Here is a 22594-nt window from a genome sequence, read left to right on the forward strand (position 1 = left end):
ATCAAGGTCCAGTTTCTGCCACCCAACACGACCTCCCTCTTGCAACCCATGGACCAGCAGGTGATCGCCAACTTCAAGAAGCTGTACACCAAGCACCTCTTCAAGCGTTGCTTCGATGTGACCGAGAGCACACAGCTGACCCTTCGTGAGTTCTGGAAGCAGCATTTTGACATCGTGGTGTGCTTAAAGATGGTGGACTTGGCCTGGCAGGCGATCACCAGGCGCAACCTGATTGCTGCGTGGAGGAAGCTGTGGCCTGATGCTTCTTCCTTGGAAGGGTCACAGTCCGAGGGTGCTGAGCCAGGTGAAGAGGAAGAGGTGCACGAGATCGTCTCCATCGCGAGGTCCCTGGGACTCGACGTGGACAACGAGGACGTGGAGGAACTCATCGAGGAGCACAACGAGGACCTGACAACAGAGGACCTGAAGGCCTTGGCGGCGATGCAACACTCGGCCGTGGATGAAGACGTGCTCCATTTCGACAGGGGCCAGGAGGAGGAGGCTGCGGGGGCATCTCTGCCAACGGCAGAAATTAAAGACATTTTGCGGCAATTCCACAATGTGGCTTCCTTTGTGGAGAAGCACCACCCTGAGCAGGTGCTCACCAGCCATGCCATTGCCCATTTTGATAATGTCTGCCTTAGCCATTTTAAGAACCTGCTTAAGGGCCGGCAAAAGCAGACATCCTTGGACCAGTTCTTCCCTAGAGCGGGAGAACCGTCTTCCAAGAAGGCAAAAGGTGACCCTTAAAAAAAAGGTGACCCTAAAAAAAAACACCAAATTCTTTTTTAAAAAATGGTTAACTTTGTTAAATTGGTGGCATTGGCTGAATTGGTTAAATTGCTTGAATTGGATAAATTGGCTGAAGTGGTTAAATTGCTTGAATTGGATAAATTGGCTGAAGTGGTTAAATTGCTTGAATTGGTTTAAATTTGGCTTTTTGGGTTGCCCCTCTCCTCCTCCTCCTCCTCCTGCCTCACTCCGAGATGCCAGGACCAGATGCCAAGACCAGCAAAGATAAGAAAAACACTTTTGTACTGTATGGTCATGGGTGTGATGATTTCAAAGTGTGAGATGTGTTTGGCCTTGACTTGATGTGGGCCAGAGAGTGTGACCATGGGGTTGCTTTTTTAGATTTGGGGTTGCTTTGGTCATGGCTATGATGATTTGAGAGCTCCTCCTCCTCCTTCTCCTGCCTCACTCTGATGCCAAGACCAGCAAAGATAAGAAAAACACTTTTTTTCTTTATCCTTTAGAATGGCCCTTACCATGGGGATGCATGTTCAGATTTGGGGTTTCTGGCCTTTGAGTTTGGGTTCTGGGGTGGCATGGTCATGGGTGTGATGTTTTCAAAGTGTGAGATGTGTTTGGCCTTGCTTTGATGTGGGCCAGATAGTGTGACCTTGGGGTGGCATGTTCAGATTTGGGGTTTCTGGCCTTTGAGTTTGGGTTCTGGGGTGGCATGGTCATGGGTGTGATGTTTTCAAAGTGTGGGCATCGATTTTTGCATGTTTGGCCTTGCTTTGATGTGGGCCAGAGAGTGTGACCTTGGGGTGGCATGTTCAGATTTGGGGTTTCTGGCCTTTGAGTTTGGGTTCTGGGGTGGCATGGTCATGGGTGTGATGTTTTCAAAGTGTGAGATGTGTTTGGCCTTGATTTGATGTGGGCCAGAGAGTGTGACCTTGGGGTGGCATGTTCAGATTTGGGGTTTCTGGCCTTTGAGTTTGGGTTCTGGGGTGGCATGGTCATGGGTGTGATGTTTTCAAAGTGTGAGATGTGTTTGGCCTTGCTTTGATGTGGGCCAGAGAGTGTGACCTTGGGGTGGCATGTTCAGATTTGGGGTTTCTGGCCTTTGAGTTTGGGTTCTGGGGTGGCATGGTCATGGGTGTGATGTTTTCAAAGTGTGGGCATCGATTTTTGCATGTTTGGCCTTGCTTTGATGTGGGCCAGAGAGTGTGACCTTGGGGTGGCATGTTCAGATTTGGGGTTTCTGGCCTTTGAGTTTGGGTTCTGGGGTGGCATGGTCATGGGTGTGATGTTTTCAAAGTGTGGGCATCGATTTTTGCATGTTTGGCCTTGCTTTGATGTGGGCCAGAGAGTGTGACCTTGGGGTGGCATGTTCAGATTTGGGGTTTCTGGCCTTTGAGTTTGGGTTCTGGGGTGGCATGGTCATGGGTGTGATGTTTTCAAAGTGTGAGATGTGTTTGGCCTTGCTTTGATGTGGGCCAGAGAGTGTGACCTTGGGGTGGCATGTTCAGATTTGGGGTTTCTGGCCTTTGAGTTTGGGTTCTGGGGTGGCATGGTCATGGGTGTGATGTTTTCAAAGTGTGAGATGTGTTTGGCCTTGCTTTGATGTGGGCCAGAGAGTGTGACCTTGGGGTGGCATGTTCAGATTTGGGGTTTCTGGCCTTTGAGTTTGGGTTCTGGGGTGGCATGGTCATGGGTGTGATGTTTTCAAAGTGTGAGATGTGTTTGGCCTTGATTTGATGTGGGCCAGAGAGTGTGACCTTGGGGTAGCATGTTCAGATTTGGGGTTTCTGGCCTTTGAGTTTGGGTTCTGGGGTGGCATGGTCATGGGTGTGATGTTTTCAAAGTGTGAGATGTGTTTGGCCTTGATTTGATGTGGGCCAGAGAGTGTGACCTTGGGGTGGCATGTTCAGATTTGGGGTTTCTGGCCTTTGAGTTTGGGTTCTGGGGTGGCATGGTCATGGGTGTGATGTTTTCAAAGTGTGAGATGTGTTTGGCCTTGATTTGATGTGGGCCAGAGAGTGTGACCTTGGGGTAGCATGTTCAGATTTGGGGTTTCTGGCCTTTGAGTTTGGGTTCTGGGGTGGCATGGTCATGGGTGTGATGTTTTCAAAGTGTGAGATGTGTTTGGCCTTGCTTTGATGTGGGCCAGAGAGTGTGACCTTGGGGTGGCATGTTCAGATTTGGGGTTTCTGGCCTTTGAGTTTGGGTTCTGGGGTGGCATGGTCATGGGTGTGATGTTTTCAAAGTGTGAGATGTGTTTGGCCTTGCTTTGATGTGGGCCAGAGAGTGTGACTTTGGGGTGGCATTTTCAGATTTGGGGTTTCTGGCCTTTGAGTTTGGGTTCTGGGGTGGTTTGGTCATGGCTGTGATGTTTTCAAAGTGTGGGCATCGATTTTTGCAAGTTTGGCCTTGATTTGATGTGGGCCAGAGAGTGTGACTTTGGGGTGGCATTTTCAGATTTGGGGGTTCTGGCCTTTGAGTTTGGGTTCTGGGGTGGTTTGGTCATGGCTGTGATGTTTTCAAAGTGTGGGCATCGATTTTTGCAAGTTTGGCCTTGATTTGATGTGGGCCAGAGAGTGTGACTTTGGGGTGGCATTTTCAGATTTGGGGGTTCTGGCCTTTGAGTTTGGGTTCTGGGGTGGTTTGGTCATGGCTGTGATGTTTTCAAAGTGTGGGGTGGGACTTTTGCAAGTTTGGGCCAGAGAGTGTAACCATGGGGTTGCTTTTTTAGATTTGGGGTGCTTTGGTCATGGGTGTGATGATTTGAGAGCTCATCCTCCTCCTCCTGCCTGACTCTGAGATGCCAGAACCATCAAAGAGAGAAAAAAACTTTTTTTCTTTATCCTTTAGAAAGTTTAGAATGGACCTGTCAGTCATTGTTAAGATCCTTAGAAAGTTTAGAATGGACCTGTCAGTCATTGTTAAGATCCTTAGAAAGTTTAGAATGGACCTGTCAGTCATTGTTAAGATCATTAGAAAGTTTAGAATGGACCTGCCAGTCATTGTTAAGCTCTTTAGTGCCTCAGGCAACTTTGTATTACATTGTATTGTAGGGTACTTAGCTTAATAGGCCTCTATTGTGACTTTGTTTTGACTTGCAGGTTCAGTCTGAGGTCATGGAACGCATTAGTTATTTTCAATGGGAAAAGCGCTTCGGGTTACGAAATTTTCGGCTTACGAAAGGAATAGCGGAACGAATTAATTTCGTAACCCGGGGTACCAGTGTAGTTTAATTGTGAAAGCAACTTCCTGTAGAATATTTGAATTTGTAGTTTAGTGAGGCACTATTGCTCTCCACTTTATAAGGATACTAAATACCCCATCATAAACTGCCGATTGTCAGAACCAACTTCTGTGGTTCATCCAGAATGGTATTGTGGTTTAAGGGGGGAGTTGTTAATAGTTTTAAGTAGTTGGTAAGGATAGTGGGGCCTAGAACGGCTTGTGGGAAGGGAAGCAGTTGTGGAGGCTATAAACTGACTGGTTTGTGAGCTTTGGATGGCAGACATGCCCCAGGGGGAGAGGCGTATGTGAACGGTGGAAGAAGAAGGCAAGAGGTACCTTGGCAGCCAGGCTGGTTAGGAGCTTAAAGAGGAGGAAATCGGAGGAGTGTGGAGATAGTGAATGACAGAGGAGACAGTTTTTGACTCTTCAGAGACTGCTTAGATGTGTTAATGGATGCTTCTGCGTGAGTTTCTCAATAAACCTTTTGATGCAAGGAAAGGACTTTTTAATTCTGAAACTTAGTTCAGACCCCGGAAATCCCCCCCAATTCTAGGATTTTGTGGGAAGGAAGCATGGAGATTAATGCTTTTCTCACCGAAATGGTGAGAAATGGCCCCTCTTCCATCATTTTGAGGCTCTGGAGAGGCTTCGTGGATAAGATGCCTCCTTAGCCCTACAATGGCTCAGAGAACAGTGGCAAAATGGACACCACTTCCCCAAAGGGATGCAATGCAATAAAATGTGGGGTTGCCCCTGAGATCCCCTGGGGGCCAATGTGACCCCCAATCCCCAACAGTAGCCTATCCCTTTCTTAGAGATGTCTTAAGGCTGCTCTCTGGGCACCTCACCCTCACCAAAATTGGAATCCAGGCCCCAGACTCCTTGTTCTGAATTCTTAATGCATTATTTGTATATTGATTATCCTGCCTTTCTCAACAAATGAGCCTCAAAATGTCCCTTTTGTGCATCACACACAATCTGTGGGTGTGTTTCTGTCTGTGAGTAATGGAGGGATTGTGAAAAATAGAAAGGCAGGGAAGAGATGCTGTAGGTGAGATGCTGAAGCACTGCAGATGGCAAGAGGGATGGTTGGAGAGCGGAGGGAGAAAGGGAAGGGCATCAGGCATCTGTGAGCCAGGAGGGGAAGGCAGGAGCAAAGCCAGGATCGCCTAGCTCTTTGCAGAGAGGAAGGGACCTCTGGAAAGGGCCAGGAGAGGGGCCTTGGGGATTGGGAGGCAGCCACCAACCTGACAGATTTTCAGAACTGAACTGGTGAGAACTAGCTTAGGCCCTTGTTTTCAAACTTTAGGGGTTCCATTTAGCAATTCTGAGTAATATCTATGAAAGGTGGAAAGGAGGACACAAAAACTGCTATTTCTCTAATGTTTCTTTTCCTACCTGAGCTTGCTTAGCTCCATGGTTGATTCAACAGGCCCTTTGTTACCCAAAATGCAGGAGTCTGGGGAGGATATTGCAATTGCTATGCTTTTAGGGGAATTTGGTACTTAGCTCAATAGAACGAAATAGTTTCACTTGGGCAACAGTGACCTCTGGATCCAGCTCAGCTATAGCAGGTCCTGAATAAAAACAAAACAAACTTCAGAGGCATTTGAAATAGGTTTTTGTGTTTTATTTAGGGGGAAATCAAAACACACACACACATACACATAGGTATTCCTGCACACATGCAAAAAAACTGGGTGACAAAGGTGGGAGTGGTAAATAGGGTAAGGCTTTGCTAATGGTAAAACATTACCTAGATGGATCTTGATTCCAATTGCTGAGGGTCCAGAATGGGGAGAGAAGTCAGTAACTCCGGTGGCAAATGGGGCTGGCAAGTGTAGTGAGGTGTTTACAGTGAAAACCAATGGATTCCAACCAACTTGATTTCAGTAAGGTGTTTGACAGGGTTCCCCATGACATTTTTGCAAAGAAGCTAGTGAAATGTGGGCTAGACAATGTAACTGTTACATGGATTTGTACTTGGTTGACTGGCCGAAACCAAAGGGTGCTCAACAATGGCTCCTCTTCATCCTGGAGAGAAGTGACCAGTGGGGTGTCCAGTTGGGTTCTCTTCTGGGCCCAGTGCTATTCAACATCTTTATCAATGACCTGTATGACAGTAATGGGGGCAAACTTATCAAATTTGCAGATGACACCAAATTGGGAGGAGTAACTAAAGCCCCTGAGGACAGGATCAAACTTCAGAATGACATTAATAGATTAGAAAGCTGGGCCAAAGCTAACAAAATGAAATTCAACACGGAAAATTGTAAGGTACTGCACTTTGGGCGGAAAAATGAAATGAACATATATAGGATGGAGGACACCTGGATGAATGAAGCTATGTGTGAAAGGGATCTGGGAGTCCAAGTAGACCACATATTGAACATGAGTCAACAGTGCAATGCGGCAGGTAAAAAGGCTAGTGCAATTTTAGGCTGCATCAGTAGAAGTATAGTGTCTAGATGAAGGGAAGTAATAGTGCTACTCTATTCTGCTCTGGTCAGGCCCCACCTGGAATACTGTGTCCGGTTCTGTGAACCACAATTCAAAAAAGATGTTGATAAGTTGGAAAATGCCCAGAGGAGAGCAACCAAAATGGTGAAGGGTCTGGAAACCATGTCCTATGAAGAATGACTTTGGGAGGTGGGGATGTTTAGCCTGGAGAAAAGAAGGTTAAGAGGTGATATGATAGCCCTGTTTAAATACTTGAAGGGATGTCATATTGAGAGGGGAACAAGCTTGTTTTCTGCTGCTTCTGAAAACAGGACCCAGAACAATAGATGCAAGCTACAGGAAAAGAGATTGGAACAAACTCCTTCGGCGTGTAGTAGAGTCTCCTTCCTTAGAGGTCTTTAAACAGAGGCTGGATGATCATCTGTCAGATATGCTTCGATTGAGATTTCCTGCATGGCAGGGGATTGGACTTGATGGCCCTTGCGGTTTCTTCCAACTCTATGATTCTAGGAGTGTCTGTCTGCAACTGGACTCACGCTGAAGAACAGCCAGTTGGGAATGATATTTATACTGAATTTGTTGCTTGGGGGCAGAAACTGAGCATTTGAAAATGTGTAAATTGCTTTAGAATGTTTCCTGGGTGGGGAAAGGATTGTCTGAAATTGAAATAAATACAGTGGGTGCTTTTTGGAAATACTTCAGCCAAAAAGGATCATCACACCAGCTCTCAATTCCTTCATGGCTCTGAATTCTGGTCTCATTCACAAACCAATATATAGCATTGTCTGAAGGCGACACTCTCAGAGCTCAACAATAACATAACAGAGTAAAGAAGCAAATCTCCAGATATAGGTATTGGCAATGCACTAACCACTTTCCCCTCTTAAAAATAACTCACAGACACAGTTGATTTCCTCCAAGTCCTTGGAGGTTCTTTAGCTTGAGTTGCAATAGAAAACAAATGTCTGACTATCTGCTTCCACTGATTTCCTTATGACAGTTTGCCTACAATCTCTTCTTTGCTAGCGCTTATGAGTAAGGATACAATCATTATGTGGATCTGGGGGCATCCAGAACGGGGTCACTCACACCAACTTTATTAATTTAATCTCAAATAGGGAGGGGTGAATGTGTGGCTAAATCTTGGGGTAACATCTTCCTCTCTTAACGCTGAGATTCAGTCTTTTCTGTCATTGTCCTTGTTTACAGAAGAACACGTCAGCCACAAGAGAGTCCACACAAGAAAAACGTCACATAAATGCCAGCATTGTGGGAAAAATTTTACTTACAAGTCAGACCTAGTGAGACATCAGAGAGTCCATACAGGAGAGAAGCCATACAAATGCCAGCATTGTGGAAAATGTTTTTCTGAGAAGTCAAACCTAGTGACACATCAGAGAGTCCACACAGGAGAGAAGCCATACAAATGCCAGCATTGTGGGAAAGGTTTTTCTCGGAAGTCAATCCTAGTGACACATCAGAGAGTCCACACAGGAGAGAAGCCATACAAATGCCAGCATTGTGGGAAAGGTTTTTCTCGGAAGTCAATCCTAGTGACACATCAGAGAGTCCATACAGGAGAGAAGCCATTCAAATGCCAGCATTGTGGGAAATGCTTTTCTTTGAGGTCAAATCTAGTGAGACATCAGAGAGGCCACACAGTGGAAAAGCCACACAAATCCCTGAAGTGAACTAACATTATTTTTATCAAGAAGGAATACAGAAAATACAGGGGTGAAAAAAATCCCTTATGATTTTGTTTGTAACGTTTGTCTGTCCATATTTCTGTGGTTTGCTAGTGCATGTGTCTGTTTATGTTTTAAGGTTATATTTCGTTAAGTTTAGTTTCAATTGCTGTTAGATAGATCATTGCTTTGGGATATAAATTTTGTTGGGGATTATGGGTTGTGGTATAGGTTAGCTAGATAGAGGGCCTGGGATTTGTTGCAGCTGTCAAGAATAGTTATGGGAATGATAGCTTTTGCATTGTGTGGGATGTTGACTGAATAAAGTCTGGGGCTGGTATTAACAGAAAGTGGCTGGTTTCTGGGGATGCCAAAGGGGGCCTTGTTATCTGTGGGGCATAGACTGTGGGGATTGGAGGTGGGGGGTAGGTTTTGGAGAGGGTGGAGTTTTAGGTTTTGGGGTTTTAATGTATTCTTTGACTTGGGGTGGGCAGTTCTCACTTAATTTCTATGTGTTCTGAATAAAGTTCTTTGCTGTTTCAACACACTGGACTCTTTGATGCACAGAAGTTCTGAATTTGCACAAAACTGACTCTTTCTTCTCTCTTCAGTCCTCCCAGCTATAAGAAGCAAACACACACACACATATACACACACCCACATGGACAGATAGAGGTATATAAACAAAGCAGTCCCTTCCTTCTCTGTCTTTCCCTCCTGAGTCCATCTCCTTTCCTTGGGCTGCATTCCGGCATCCTCCATGTCTCCTCAGAAGAAGAAAGGAAGAAAAGAAGAAAGGAAAGGGAAGCTGCTGCACCCCTCACACTCTTTCCCTTCCCTCAAAGGCTGCCAGCAGAATAAATAGCAGCAGCAAGGCCCTGGTGATCCCTGCGCATGCTCAGGATGGAGCCTTTGGGTGCATCTGTGCATGCACAGTCTCAGCCCCTGAAGCCATTGCTGCCCTCACAGTTTGTTCGGAGGGAGGGAAGTGGGGAGAGCCCTCCTTCATTCGGAGGAATGGCTGGAGGGTCTTCTGGGGGGCCCTTGGGGGTTATAAGAAGGAAGGAAGCCCCCTTCTCTCCCCAAAAGAAAGGCAGATGTCCTGCCATGCCTCCTCTCCTTCTTTCCTTCCCTGCCCCTCCTTGGGGGATTCCATGGGCCCAGGTATGGTAGAGTATTGTTTTATCTTTATCAACAGCAAGGATGACCCTAGCAAAAGAATGGAGACAAACAAAAGTTCCTGAAGTAGAAGAATGGCTGTTAAGACTATTTGATGCATTGGAAGCAGATAAACTCACAAGGATCTTACAAACCAAAACAAAACTAAAATGTATAGATTGATAGAAGACTGGGATAAAGTGCTGGACTATATGAAAAAAGAAAGGACGACTGAAGGGCAAACAACGGATAAAGAGAAAACAAAGACACAGCAAAAAACATAAACTTTGGAAGTCTTTTAGTTTGTTGTGGAATCTGAGGTTGGATGTATGGTGAGTTTGGATGTAATTTAGTATGTTTTACAAGTTTTGTCGCTTGTGAATATTTGTATTTGTCAAGTCTTTTAATTGTATCTGTGTTATTGTTGTTGGTCTTATATGCCCCCCCCCCTTTTCTTTTTTTTTTACTAATAAAGTTTTAAAAAGTACAGAATCCTGAAATCTAGAAAGCATATCCGGGAGAAGGTGTTTAGGCCACACTGCAAACAATAACCTCCAAAATGCACAAAACAGTGATACCTTTCTCCTGTTTGATGTTTAACCCTTTTTCCCAATGAAGAACCCAGTTGAGCTTCAAAAGCTTGTTTTATCTATTTTGTGTATTTGGGTTGGCCACTAAAGGTATCCCTGTTTTGTGGATTGTGGGTGTGATTGTTATTTGGCCCGCATGGCAACCTTTGGATATGATCCTTAGAGTAGGAATCCCTCTTCGTCTCATGGCTGTTTGGGGCTTTTCTCCCTCCCTCCTCTCTGCCCCATAAAAGTCAAGGGGGGACTCGACTCACCTTTGCGAAGGTCTCTTCCAAGGGGCTAGGATTCAGAGACATAGGTTCAATTTGCATTACAGAAATAGTGCACTTCAACACTGCTTTAACTACCATGGATCAATTCTATGGAAATCTGGGATCTGTAGGTTTGTAAGCCAATCTCAGTGAGCTCTGGTGTGAAAACAGACTACAAATCCCAGAATCCCATAGCACTGAGAAATGGCAGTTAAAGCGATGTTGAACTGCATGAATTCTGCAGTGCAGATTCAACCATAAGCCATGTTATTCAGGAATATCAGTATCCTAAGGGATCTTGTAGCACCTTTGAGACTGAGTGAAAAAATTTGTAGCATATGCTTTTGTAGACTTGCGTCTGGAGTTTTGTGGAAGAGAGTCATGGCAACCCTAGTAGCCAGAACCTTCTTTTGTCCTCCATTTTGGGAGAGGAGAGAGGGAGGCCGAATGGAGAGCTCCCTGGAAAGAAGCTGTGTCTCTCCAGGCTGAGAGGCCAGAGACCTAGGAGCAGGGCCTCTGCGGTTGGGGAGGAGTCGCTGTCTGAAGCATTGGACCTTCTGGGACCTTCCTTTTGTGCCCATGGAATACAACTGCTTCTTCCCACCAAGAACCCAAAGTAGTCCTCTCCGAAATCCCTTTCTGGGAGCATTGGTGAACTGCCCTGGGCCCTACTACGTTGCAAGAAATAAAAATACACATTTGAAATGATGCAAAACAGCTCATGCTTAAATAATACATGCCTTAAAAGTGGCACCAGATTCTCCCATCCCACCTGGGCTTCCCTTTCAGGTTACAATGTGGTGGGCAAAGCATGACTCACAGCTCCATGAATCAGGGACTTCTCTGTCACCCACAGTGGTCAAAAATGTCTGGGGTCTTTTCGTGATCTTGGGATGTGAGGGGCACTTCCGCCATGTTTTGTTGGACCCCAGGATCAATATAATGCCATAAAATGAGGTGTCCTCTGTTTGCTTCCCAGAAGCATGGCGAAAACGTCCCTCATGTTGATGTTTCTAATTGTTGCTTGCTTATTTTAACCAATTCTATTTTATATTATTGCCTATTGTTTTATACATATTTTGTAGATTGGCAGGTTTTATTTTTATTGACTTGATCATTTTTGTATATTTACAGCGCTATAGAAATAAATGATGATGATGATGATGATGATGATGATGATAATAAGTTGCACTCTCTCAGCCTCAGAGGAAAGCCATGGGAAACCCACTCTGAAGAAACCTGCCAAGAAAACCCCTTCAGAGACTCCCATAAGGTCACCATAAGACCTGGAAACAACTGGAAGGCAGACCCCAAGAACAACATTGGAAATAGGGGCAAGTCTTGCCTTGGGAAAGTGTAAGGACTGGGCTCCAGTCAATGGAGGTCTCCTTCAGGAAGAAAAGGGAGGTTTATGCAAATGCAGAATGACATCACTGCTACAGAAGGCTCTCTTGACCAATCAGAGAGCAAGATAAAGGTCCTTCTGGAAGCTTCTGTGAGAAGGAGATATAAGGCCTGAGAGACCAAGAGACAGTTGGGGGAATTGTGTCGGTTGCAGATCGAGAGAGAGAGTTAAAGAGCGGATCTTGGAAGTTAGTCTCAGAATTGGACGCTTTGGTTTAATTATTTATTTAATAGCTTGTATGAATTGAATATTATATACTTACAAATATTGTACCTGCAAGATTCTTAATACCTTGTGTGACTTATATTTCAGTTATATTTTGTTATTTATTATAATCATCTCCTTAGAGTATGTACTACTCAGGCAGAGGCAGCCATTTTGTGTTCCGGAGGCCATTTTGTGCTGCTTGTGACTGTGGGGAATAACGTTCCAGAACCTTCTCTGAGGCCTCAGTTGAACAGAGGCTCCTCTTTCTCTCCTGAGGCTCCAGAGTCAGAAGGAGGCCAGGCTCCTTGGGCCAAAAGGAAGGAAGTGTGTCCCTTTGTGCCTCTGGCCCTCCATTTCGGGAGAAAGGAAGGAAGGAAGGAAGGAAGGAAGGGGTCTGTGGGGGTCTGAGGAAGGGGAGGCAGGGACCCAGGGCCAGTGGGAGGCTGGGCTTTGGGGACTGGGAGAGAGAGGTGGGAAAAAGACCCTCCCTTTGGGCCCTAGCTGGGGAAGGGGCCACCAGTCCTTGCCTCCCCTTTTGGGAAAGGAGACCCCCTCAGCCCCCTGGACTCACTCCTGCCATTCATTCTTAGGGCTGGGACTCAGAGGAGTTTCCTAGGCATTGTCACCTTCTGCCCTCCATGGCCATTGGCACTGACCTTTTCCCCATTGCCTTCCCTCCCTCAGCCCTTGGACCTCCTCCTCCTTCGCACTCAGAGCAACCCTTCTCTACAGCTGAGGAGACGGCCTCTGACCCAGGGAAGCTCCGGCCATAAAGGACTGAAGAAGAGCCCTTTCTGGGGCTGCAGGAATCAGGGTCTTTGTACTGAAGGTAGGCCTTTATTCTTGGAACTGAAAGAGGATCTTTGTTTAAATGGTTCAGTCCAGGATTGTGTGGAAGGGCTGCAGCTGAGAGAGTGAGCCCATGCTTTGCAGGCATAAAGCCCCAAATTCAATCTCTGGCAGCATTGTCTTCCCAGAAGGTGGAAGTGAGATTTCCAGACCCCAGACACACAGTGCGCCAGCGAGTCTGTTTTATGGGGACTGTGTGTGTATGTGGTGTTTGCTAGAGTTTTGTGAGGTATTTGTTTCACTGGGTTTATAAAATAAATTTACTTATGTCTTCACTTCCCAAAAATGAGCATAATCCTGGCTGCAATCTTCACTCCTAAACCTATACATTTATAGATTTTTGTTGTATAAGTGCAACATATTCAGCATTGTGCATCTTTTTAAAAAATATACAAGGAGAAGTGAAGAAATCGTGATTTTGACAATAGATCCGTTCAGAAACAATGCACACAAATGTACATGCCTCAGATTCTATGTGGCTTTAGCAAGCAGAGGGAGGAGGTGCATACTTCATGCAACTGCTATGACTGACACACACAAACACACACATTTTGTAATTGTCAATTTTTAAACCGCTCTGATCTTTTTGGAAAGGTGGTAAATACATTTATTATTATTATTATTATTATTATTATTAACACAGCAGTTAAACTCAGAGATTTGTCTCTTTTGGAAAAATAAAATGATTATTTTCACCAGTGTCTAAATGAAAAAGGGGGTGAAATGAGGGGAGGTCTTGGATCAGATTCATAAAGTAATATAGGTCTTATTCAGCCCAGGGACCGGAATTTCTCCACCTGGGATATAAATCATAGAATCATAGAAGGCGACTAAAATGGTGAAGGGTCTGGAAACCATGCCTTATGAGGAATGACTTAGGGAGGTGGGGATGTTTAGCTTGGAGAAGAGAAAGTTAAGAGGTGATATGATAGATCTGTTTAAATTTTTGAAGGGATGTCATATAAATAATAATAATAAATTTTTTATTTTTATACCGCCCTTCCATAGATCAGGGCGGTTCACAGCATCTATCAATAAAACAATTAAGAATCCATAAAAACACCCCTCTCTCACTGACCCCTCCCCCCTGGTAAAAAGCCACCACAGCGGCAAGATAGAGGAGGGAGCAAGCTTGTTTTCTGCTGAAACTGGAACAATGGATGCAAGCTCCAGGAAAAGAGATTCCACCTCAACATTAGGAGAAACTTCCAGACAGTAAGGGCTGTTCAACATTGAAATAGACTCCTTCCTCGGAGTGCAGTCGAGTCTCCTTCCTTGGTCTTCAAGCAGAGGCTGGCTGGCCATCTGTCGGGGATGCTTTGATTGAGAGTTCCTGCATGGCAGAATGGGGTTGGACTGGATGGCCCTTGTAGTCTCTTCCAACTCTATGATTCTATGATTCTATGTGGCAAGAACAGGACATTCCCAAGCCAACATGGCCAGGCAATAGTGTGGAAAATGGGCAATCTCTATGTGGGCAAAGGCACTCTCAGGATTGTGACTTCTCTGCATGCAGAAGGCTGCCATGGCAATTGGGGAGGAGGGCTGGATCCCATGGGACAACTAGAGAAGAGAAAGCTCCTTTCCTGCCCTGTCTGACCGGGGGCCTCCCTGGGGGATGGACGGCAACTGGTTTGGCCACTGGGAGAATGAGGGGCCACCAGGCCAGACAGCCTGACCCAGCAGAACCCTCTATGCTCCAGTGTTGCTCCAGGTGGAATCAGGCTACAACTGGCCATTCACTGACCCAGGTATTACCATGGAGTTGTGGAAGCCATCCCGCATGACCATTTCTTGCCTGGTGAGAGTGTTTGGTGCGAGGTATTGGAGATGAATCCAGCTGTGTTTCTGTAGCCAGAAGCAAAACGAAGACATTTTCCTCTGAGGGCCACTGGGGAACTCTGCAAGTTTCAGCAGATGATAAACTCATTGCACATCTAGCTATGGGGACATAACCAGGGCCTTTCCCAATTTCCCATCCCCTGATCCCCAGCTAATCTAACAAGGTATGGAGTAACTTGTGTAGGGGAGCTGCTGTGAGTCTATGCTAGGTCCAAGGGGCTTTGTTTGGTGCAGAGGGAGGAAGGGATGCTCACCTCATAATTGGCCCAAAGGAGGCATATGTCACCTGCGTATGTCACCAGCAGGATGCTTGAACTCCATCTTTGTGGCTTTGAATGCTACAAGGTTTCTTTCCAAACCAAGCCTAACCCTGGTCTCTTTTCTCAGGAACTTCATCTTGGCCCCCTTGTACACTGCTTTGCAGTATCTTTTGCTGGAAGTGACCAAAGTGCAGGCCCACCAGGAACCCCCTGCCTACCTGATGGCTGACACAGAGGCCAAGCGGAGGGAGTTGAGCTCCAAGAAGAAGAGGCTGCTGAGGTGCAACAACTCTTTGGTAAATTGCCATCTTGACTATTAGTTTCATCTGGGTCACTGCTGGGCCGGCTCATGAAAGCAAGCGGAGAACAACTGTCCAAGTTTGCCAGAGGGAGTCCTGCTTAATGTCACCTCATTTTTTCAAGGGCTTTGAAAATGACCCATTTCTCTCTCCTGCTCCCACTTTCCCTCTTCTCCTCAGTTCACTTCAGTTGCTGCAAAATGTGTTCCAAGTTCAAAAGACGTGTCCAGCGCATCAACTCAAAAGAGGGAGAGGGGAGGAGAGAAAGGGGCAGGGCCTTGCCCTTGACAGGAGTCAGAAGCAAAAGCAAACTGCTGTGCCCTTCCTCACTTGTGCGATCTTCATCATTAACAACTCTGGCCATCTTGAACTCCTTCTGCTGTTGCTTGTCCACATGTGTCTTGCTTTGCCCATCTGTGAAATGCTGAGGGATGTGGAAGAATTTCTCTGAACCTAAATTGGGGATAGGCCCAGTGGCCCTCAAGCCCAGAGAACTCCCCAGAACTGTTTTTGAAATTAGGAGAGATATGGCTAAATTCACTATAATTCCTTGGTGACTAAATGTACTTTACATGTTGGGGTAAGCAGTATCCCAATCAATCAATAATATCTCAGAAATGGTCTAAATTTATTGTTTATTATATTATATTGTATATTATATTGAAAGGATTCGAGACAAACTGGATCTCAAAGGCTGTAGCTTTTTGCTTTCTTGCAGAATTTAAAGTTTATTTCCTGGACTGATTTCTGAAGTGTTGAAATAATATTTGCGATGCTCCATGTGCTTTCCTCCCCTTTTGCTTAGTTACTCTCTGAATAAGGCTATTTTCTATTGCAGGTGACCTTTGCAGATGTAGCAGTATATTTCACCGAGGAGGAATGGAAACTGTTGACAAAGAAGCAGAAACTTACATACAGTTCTGTGATGATGGAGAATTATGAGAATGTGGCCTTTGTGGGTAAGGAACCTGAATCCATTGCCCTTCCAGTGAAGACTGAGGGCCCTTTCATCATTCACTGTCAGAGTGCTTTGGTTCCTCTTTAGAATTATAGAATTAAAGCAACTTCCTGACAGTAAGGGCTGTTTGATATTGGAACACATTCTTTCCTCGAAGTGTAGTGGAGTCTCCCTCCTTGGAGGTCTTTAAACAGAGATTGAATCGCCATCTTTCGGGGATGCTTTGATTGAGAGTTACTGCATGACAGGGGGTTGGACTGAATGGCCCTTGTGGTCTCTTCCAACTCTACGATTTTATGATTCTATGATCAGTTATGAGTAATGTCTATGAAGAGAAGAAAGGGGAACAAAAAATCTGCTTTTTCTCTAATGTATCTTTTCCATCCTGAGCTTGCTTAGCTCCATGATTGATTCAAGAGGCCCTTTGTTTCCCAAAATGCTGGAGTCTGGGGAGAACACCCGCAAGTGCTATGCTTTTAGGGGAATTTGGTACTTCGCTCAATAGAACGAGATAGTTTTAATGGGGCAACAGTGACCTCTGGATCCAGCCCAGCTATAGCAGGTCCTGAATCAAACAGTACGTCAGAGGTATTTTAAATAGGTTTTTGTGTTTTATTTAGGGGGAAAGCAAAATACACAGACACACATACTACATATAAGTGTTCATGTGAACACACAAGATCTAGGTAACAAAGGTGGGAGTGGTGAATAGATGTAAGGCTTTGTTAAAGGTATCTATTACCTATCCAGAGCTTTATTCCAATTGTTGAGGATTTGGAATGAGGAGAGGTCAGTAGTTCCTGCGACAATTGGGGTTGGTGAGTGGATTGAAAACAAACAGAGTGTCTGTCTGTAACTGGACTGACACTGAAGAACAGCAAGTTGGGCCTGATATTTATACTGAAATTGGTGCTTGGGCAGAAACTGAGGGTTCGGGAAGGTTTATATCTCTTTAGAATATTTCCTGGGTGGGGAAAGAATGGCGTGAACACGAATTGCATGCAGTGGGTGTTTGATGCACATACCTCAGACAAAAGGGATTACCACACCGCCTCTCAGGTCCTTGTTGGCTCTGAATTTTGATCGCGTTCACAATCCAATGTACACTACAATCTGAGGGTGACGCTCCCAGATGCAGCTCAACAATAACATGGCAGAGTATGGAAGCAAATATCTAGATATAGGTATTGGCAATACACTGACCACTTTCCACACTTAAAAATAAGTCACAGACACAGTAGATTTCATTCAGGTCCTTGGAGGTTCTTTATCTTGAGTTGCAAAATAATTCAAATGAATAAATGAATAATGTATTATGGCACATGGCCAGCTTAAAAAAACAAAGTAAAAACAAGTATCACAAAGCATCACAATAAGTAAACTGCATCCTAGCAATAAGGATAAACATCAGTTCATAAAATGAAATCCTAAATCTTGCAGGTAAAAATTGTCCCAAATAACTTTGAGAAATATAGACTTAAAACAGTAGACTGATTCTATGTCATAATTATTTCAAGAGACCGCAAGAGCCATCCAGTCCAATCCCCTGCCATGCAGGAAATCCAAATCAAATTATCCCCGACAGATGGCCATCCAGCCTCTGCTTAAATTCCACTACACTCTGAGGAAGGAGTGTATTCCACTGTCGGACAGCCCTTACTGTCAGGAAGTTCTTCCTAATGGTGATGTGGAATCTCTTTTCCTGTAGCTTGCATCCATCGTTCCGGGTTCTAAGCTCTGGAGCAGCAGAAAACAAGCTTGCTCCCTCCTCAACATGACATCCCTTCAAATATTTAAACAGGGCCATCATATCACAACCTTCTCTTCTCTAGGCTAAACATCCCCAGCTTCCTAAGTCATTCCTCGTAGGGCATGGCTTCCTTCACCATTTTAGTTGCTCTCCTTTGGACATGCTCCAGTTTCTCCACATCCTTTTTAAACTGTGGTGCCCAGAACTGGACACAATATTCCAAGTGGGTCCTGACCAAAGCAGAATAGAGTGGCACTGTTACTTCCCTTGATCTAGACACTATACTTTCCTTGATGCAGCCTAAAATTGCATTGGCCTTTTCAGCTGCTGCGTCGCACTGTTGACTCATTTTCAAGTTGTGGTCTACTTGGACTCCTAGATCTCTTTAACTCATAGTTTCATTCAGCCAGGTGTCGCCCATCCTATATCTGTGCATTTCATTTTTCCGCCCTAAGTGCAGTATCTTACATTTCTCCGTGTTGAATTTCATTTTATTAGCTTTGGCCCAGCTTTCTAGTCCATTCAGGTCATCTTGAATTTTGATCCTGCCCTCTGAAGTATTAGCTACTCCTCCTAATTTGATGCCATCTGCAAATTTGATAAGTATGCTCCCAATTCTGTCATCCAAGTCATTGATAAAGATGTTGAATAGTACTGGGCCCAGGACAGAGCCCTGTAGGACCCCACTGGTCACTTCTCTCCAGGATGAAAAGGAGCCATTGTTGAGCACCCTTTGGGTTCGGCCGGTCAACCAATTACAAATCCATGTGACAGTTGCCTTGTCTAGCCCACATTTCACAAGCTTGTTTGCAAGAATGTCATGGGGAACTTTGTCAAAGGCCTTACTGAAATCAAGATATACTATATCCACAGCATTCCCTTCATCTAACAAGCTGTTAATTTTATAAAAAAAAGAGATCAGGTTTGTCTGGCATGACTTCTTTCTCTGAAACCCATGTTGACTTTTTGTGGTTATGGCATTGCTTTCTAGATGTTCAGACTCTCTGTTTAATGATCTGCTCTAGAATCTTTCCTAGTATTGATGTCAGACTAACTGGATGATATTTCATGGTTGTTTCTGCATCAGTTTCAAAAAATTTCTGCGACAAATAATCACAGTTACACAATATCTGGCAACTTCAACAGTTACCTGCTCCTAATAATGCAAATATTTGCAAGCTCTCCTCTCCAACTTTCATCAACTTCACCATCTCTTGTTCACACCAGTCCAATCCACACCGATTCGCATGTGAGCTGTATACTGTATTGGCTGTGAGTCATCTCCTGGAGCCAAACAGCATGAAGTGACCTCTGCAGTTGGTTTGCATCATGCCTTGGGCTCCGACTCTGTACTTTATGGCAGTCTCACAGGATATGATGCCACCTGCACATTTTTAATGGAACATTTTTTCACCAGTCCTTTGACTATCTGCTTCCACTGATTCCCTCAAGGCAGTCCCCATCCAGTCTCTTCTTTGCTAGCTGCTATGAGTAAGGATACAATCGTTCCATGGATTTAGGGTATCTGGAACAGGATCATGCTCGGGTCACTCACACCAACTTTATTAATTTACTGTCAAATAGGGAAGGGTAAATGGGGGCTAAATCTGGGGGTAACACCCTCCTCTCTTAACTCTGATTTTCACTTATCTGTCATTGTCCTTCTTTACAGAAGAACTTGTGAGTCAAGAGAGAGTCGAAAGAGGAGAGAAGTCACATAAATGCCAGCATTGTGGAAAACGTTTTTCTGCGAAGTCAAACTTAGTGAGACATCAGAGAGTCCACACAGGAGAGAAGCCATACAAATGCCAGCATTGTGGGAAAGGTTTTTCTCAGATGCCACACCTTTTGCAACATCACAGGATCCACACAGGAGAGAAGCCATACAAATGCCAGCATTGTGGGAAAGGTTTTTCTTCCAAGTCAGTCCAAGTGAGGCATCAGAGAGTCCACACAGGAGAGAAGCCATACAAATGCCAGCATTGTGGGAAATGCTTTTTTTCAAAGTCATGCCTAGTGTTACATCAGAGAGTTCACACAGGAGAGAAGCCATACAAATGCCAGTTTTGTGGGAAAGGTTTTTCTCAGATGTCACACCTTTTGGAACATCACAGGATCCACACAGGAGAGAAGCCGTACAAATGCCAGCATTGTGGGAAAGGTTTTTCTCAGATGTCACACCTTTTGGAACATCGCAGGATCCACACAGGAGAGAAGCCGTACAAATGCCAGCATTGTGGGAAAGGTTTTTCTCGGAAGTCACACCTTTTGGAACATCACAGGATCCACACAGGAGAGAAGCCATACAAATGCCAGCATTGTGGGAAATGTTTTTCTTGGCAGTCAAGCCTAGTGAGACATCAGAGAGTCCACACAGGAGAGAAGACATACAAATGCCAGCATTGTGGGAAATGTTTTTATTGTAAGTCAAACCTAGTGAGACACCAGATCGTCCACACAGGAAAGAAGCCATAGAAATGCCAGCAGTGTGGAAAATGCTTTTCTCGGAGGTCAGGGCTATTCAATCACCAGAGAAGCAACATAGGAGAGAAGCAACACAAATCTAAGCAGTGAACAAACATTTTTTTTGTAAAGAAGGAATACAAAAATATTTTTTTCAATCCAGCGGTGCTAAGAAAAGGCCCTTATGATTTTATTTGTAAGGTTTTTCTGTCAATATGTCTGTTTATGTTTGAAATTTATGTTTTAAGTTTAGGTTTTAATTTCTATAATATAGATAATTGCTTTGGGTTATAAATTTGGCTGGGGATTATGGGTCGTGGTTTAGGTTAGTTTAGATGGGGGGGCTAGGATTTGTTGCAGCTAGCTAGAATAGCAATGATCGCATTCGGAATTTGTGGGATGTTGGCTGAAGAAAGTTGGGGACTGGTAGTAACAGAAAGGGATCTAGCTTCTTGGAATGTCTTTGGCAGGGAGAGATTGTGCGTGTGAGAAGGATGGCAAAGTGGGGCTGGGTAATAGTGGGGATAGATGGTGGGAATTGTAGGTGGGGGCTAGGTTTGGTAGAAGGTGGAGTTTTAGGTTTTGGGGTTTCAGTATATTCTTTGGCTTGGGGAGGGCAGTTCTGGCTTAAATACTGATTTTCTGACTATGTGTTTTCAATAAAGTTCTTTGCTATTTCAACACACTGGACTCTTTGATGCGTAGAAGTTGTGAATTTGCACAAAACTGACCCTTTCTTCGCTCCTCAGTCCTCAGCTCCATTCCCAGCCATAAGAACAGCAGAGGCAAACACACATCTATCTATCTCTATCTATCATCTATCTATCTATCTATCTATCTATCTATCTATCTATGTGTGTATATACAGTATACACAGAGAGACAATTTCCAAAGCAGAGCTTTCCTTTCCTGCCTTTCCTGGGCTCCATTGTGGCCTCTTCAAAATCTCCTCAAAAGAAGGAAGGAAGGAAGGAAGGAGGGAGGGAGGGAGGGAGGGAAGGAAGGAAGGAAGGAAGGAAGGAAGGAAGGAAGGAAGGAAGGAAGGGGAGGCTGCTGAAATCCCGGTGCACTCCTTTCCTTCCCTCAAAGGCCGCCAGTGGGATAAACAACAGCAGCAGTAAAGCCCTGGTGATCTGTATGCATGATTAGAAGGGGCCTTTGGATGTATGTGCGCATGCGCAATCTCCTACCTGAAGCATTGCTGCCCTCACAGTCTGTTCTGAGGGATGGAAATGGGGGACAACTCTCGTTCGTTTAGAGCAGTGATGGCGAACCTATGGCACGTGTGCCAGAGGTGGCACTCAGAGCCCTCTCTGTGGGCACACATGCTATCGACCTAGCACAGAGTTTGACAGAGTTTCTTACTAGAAAGCCAGAGGGACGTGGCACTTTGCAATAAATAAGTGGGGTCCGGGTTGCAATTTGGGCACTCGGTCTGTAAAAGGTTCTCCATCACTGGTTTAGAGGAATGGCTGGAAGGTCTTCTGGGGACCCTGGGGGTTATAAGAAGGAAGGAAGCCCCTCTTCTTCCTCAAAGGAAGTGGGCCTGCCAGGCCTCCTCTCCCTCTTTCCTTTCCTGCCTCCTCCTCGGGGGATTCCTTGGGCCCAGGTACTTGGGGGGTTATTATGAGAAAAGACGTCAGGAGGGACCCTTGGAGAAAGACATGGCCATGGAGGGGATCAGGATCCAAATGTAAAAAGGGCTTTGGGGAGCCTTCTCCCTCCTGGAAAGTGGGGCAGAGGAAAGACCCCCCCCCCCATTCTGATGCCTCATTTGGAGAATATTTTGTGCCAAATAAAGAGCATCACACAGGATAGCATTGGAAACAACATTTTTCGGGTGGGAGGAGTTTTCCCTGGGGTCTCGTGGAGGGGGCTCTGTCTGGGAGGGAGAGAAGAGCCCCAATTTAGGACACAGCCAAGAGAAGGCAGACGGAGGAACCCAAAGACCCTTCTGGGGAGAGGGACACCCTCCTGGCAACCTGAGAACTAGGCTTATTGGCCCACAGGATCTGGATTTTCCTTCACAACAACCCTGCAAAGGAGGACCAGCAGAAAGACCCTGAGCCCCAGAAAGATTACCCCCCTCCTGGTTCTGGGAAAATGCTGCAAGGGCCTTGGACCCCCTTGAAGGGATGTAGGTTAAAGGATGAGAAGGAGGGAAGGAGGGAAAGTGCCAAGGGAAGAGAAGCATAAAGGGACTGCTGAAGTGGGGAGGGGAGCATCTGGGACCTGATCCAGAAACCCACCTCCCAGAACGCATTGTTAGAGCCTACCACAGCTCAGTGTGATGCTTTGAATGATCATTTCGCAGATAAAATCTCTCACAGAAGAACCAACTTCTACGATGCCAGCATAAGAAGATGATGATGATGATGATGATGATGATGATGATGATGATGATGATGATGATGATAATAGATTTATTTCTAGGCCGCCCGA

At 45.2% G+C, this 22594-nt stretch overlaps 2 protein-coding genes across 2 annotated transcripts in view; one reads left to right on the forward strand and one right to left on the reverse strand.

Moving 5' to 3' along the window:
- Positions 1–22594, reverse strand: part of LOC149290370 (uncharacterized) — a 90968-nt gene that overhangs the window by 14983 nt on the left and 53391 nt on the right. The gene's annotated exons all lie outside the window — the stretch shown is intronic.
- Positions 14340–20164, forward strand: LOC149290371 (uncharacterized). Its single transcript, XM_089489285.1, has 2 exons — positions 14340–14394; positions 19362–20164. Exons 1-2 carry the CDS (start codon positions 14340–14342, stop codon positions 20162–20164), a joined length of 858 nt encoding a protein of 285 aa, XP_089345411.1.

This window comes from Sceloporus occidentalis, unplaced genomic scaffold (assembly GCF_023333645.1).
Source record: "Sceloporus occidentalis isolate IW3139 unplaced genomic scaffold, rSceOcc1.0.p SCAF_39, whole genome shotgun sequence".
Classification (NCBI taxonomy): Eukaryota; Metazoa; Chordata; class Lepidosauria; order Squamata; family Phrynosomatidae; genus Sceloporus; species Sceloporus occidentalis.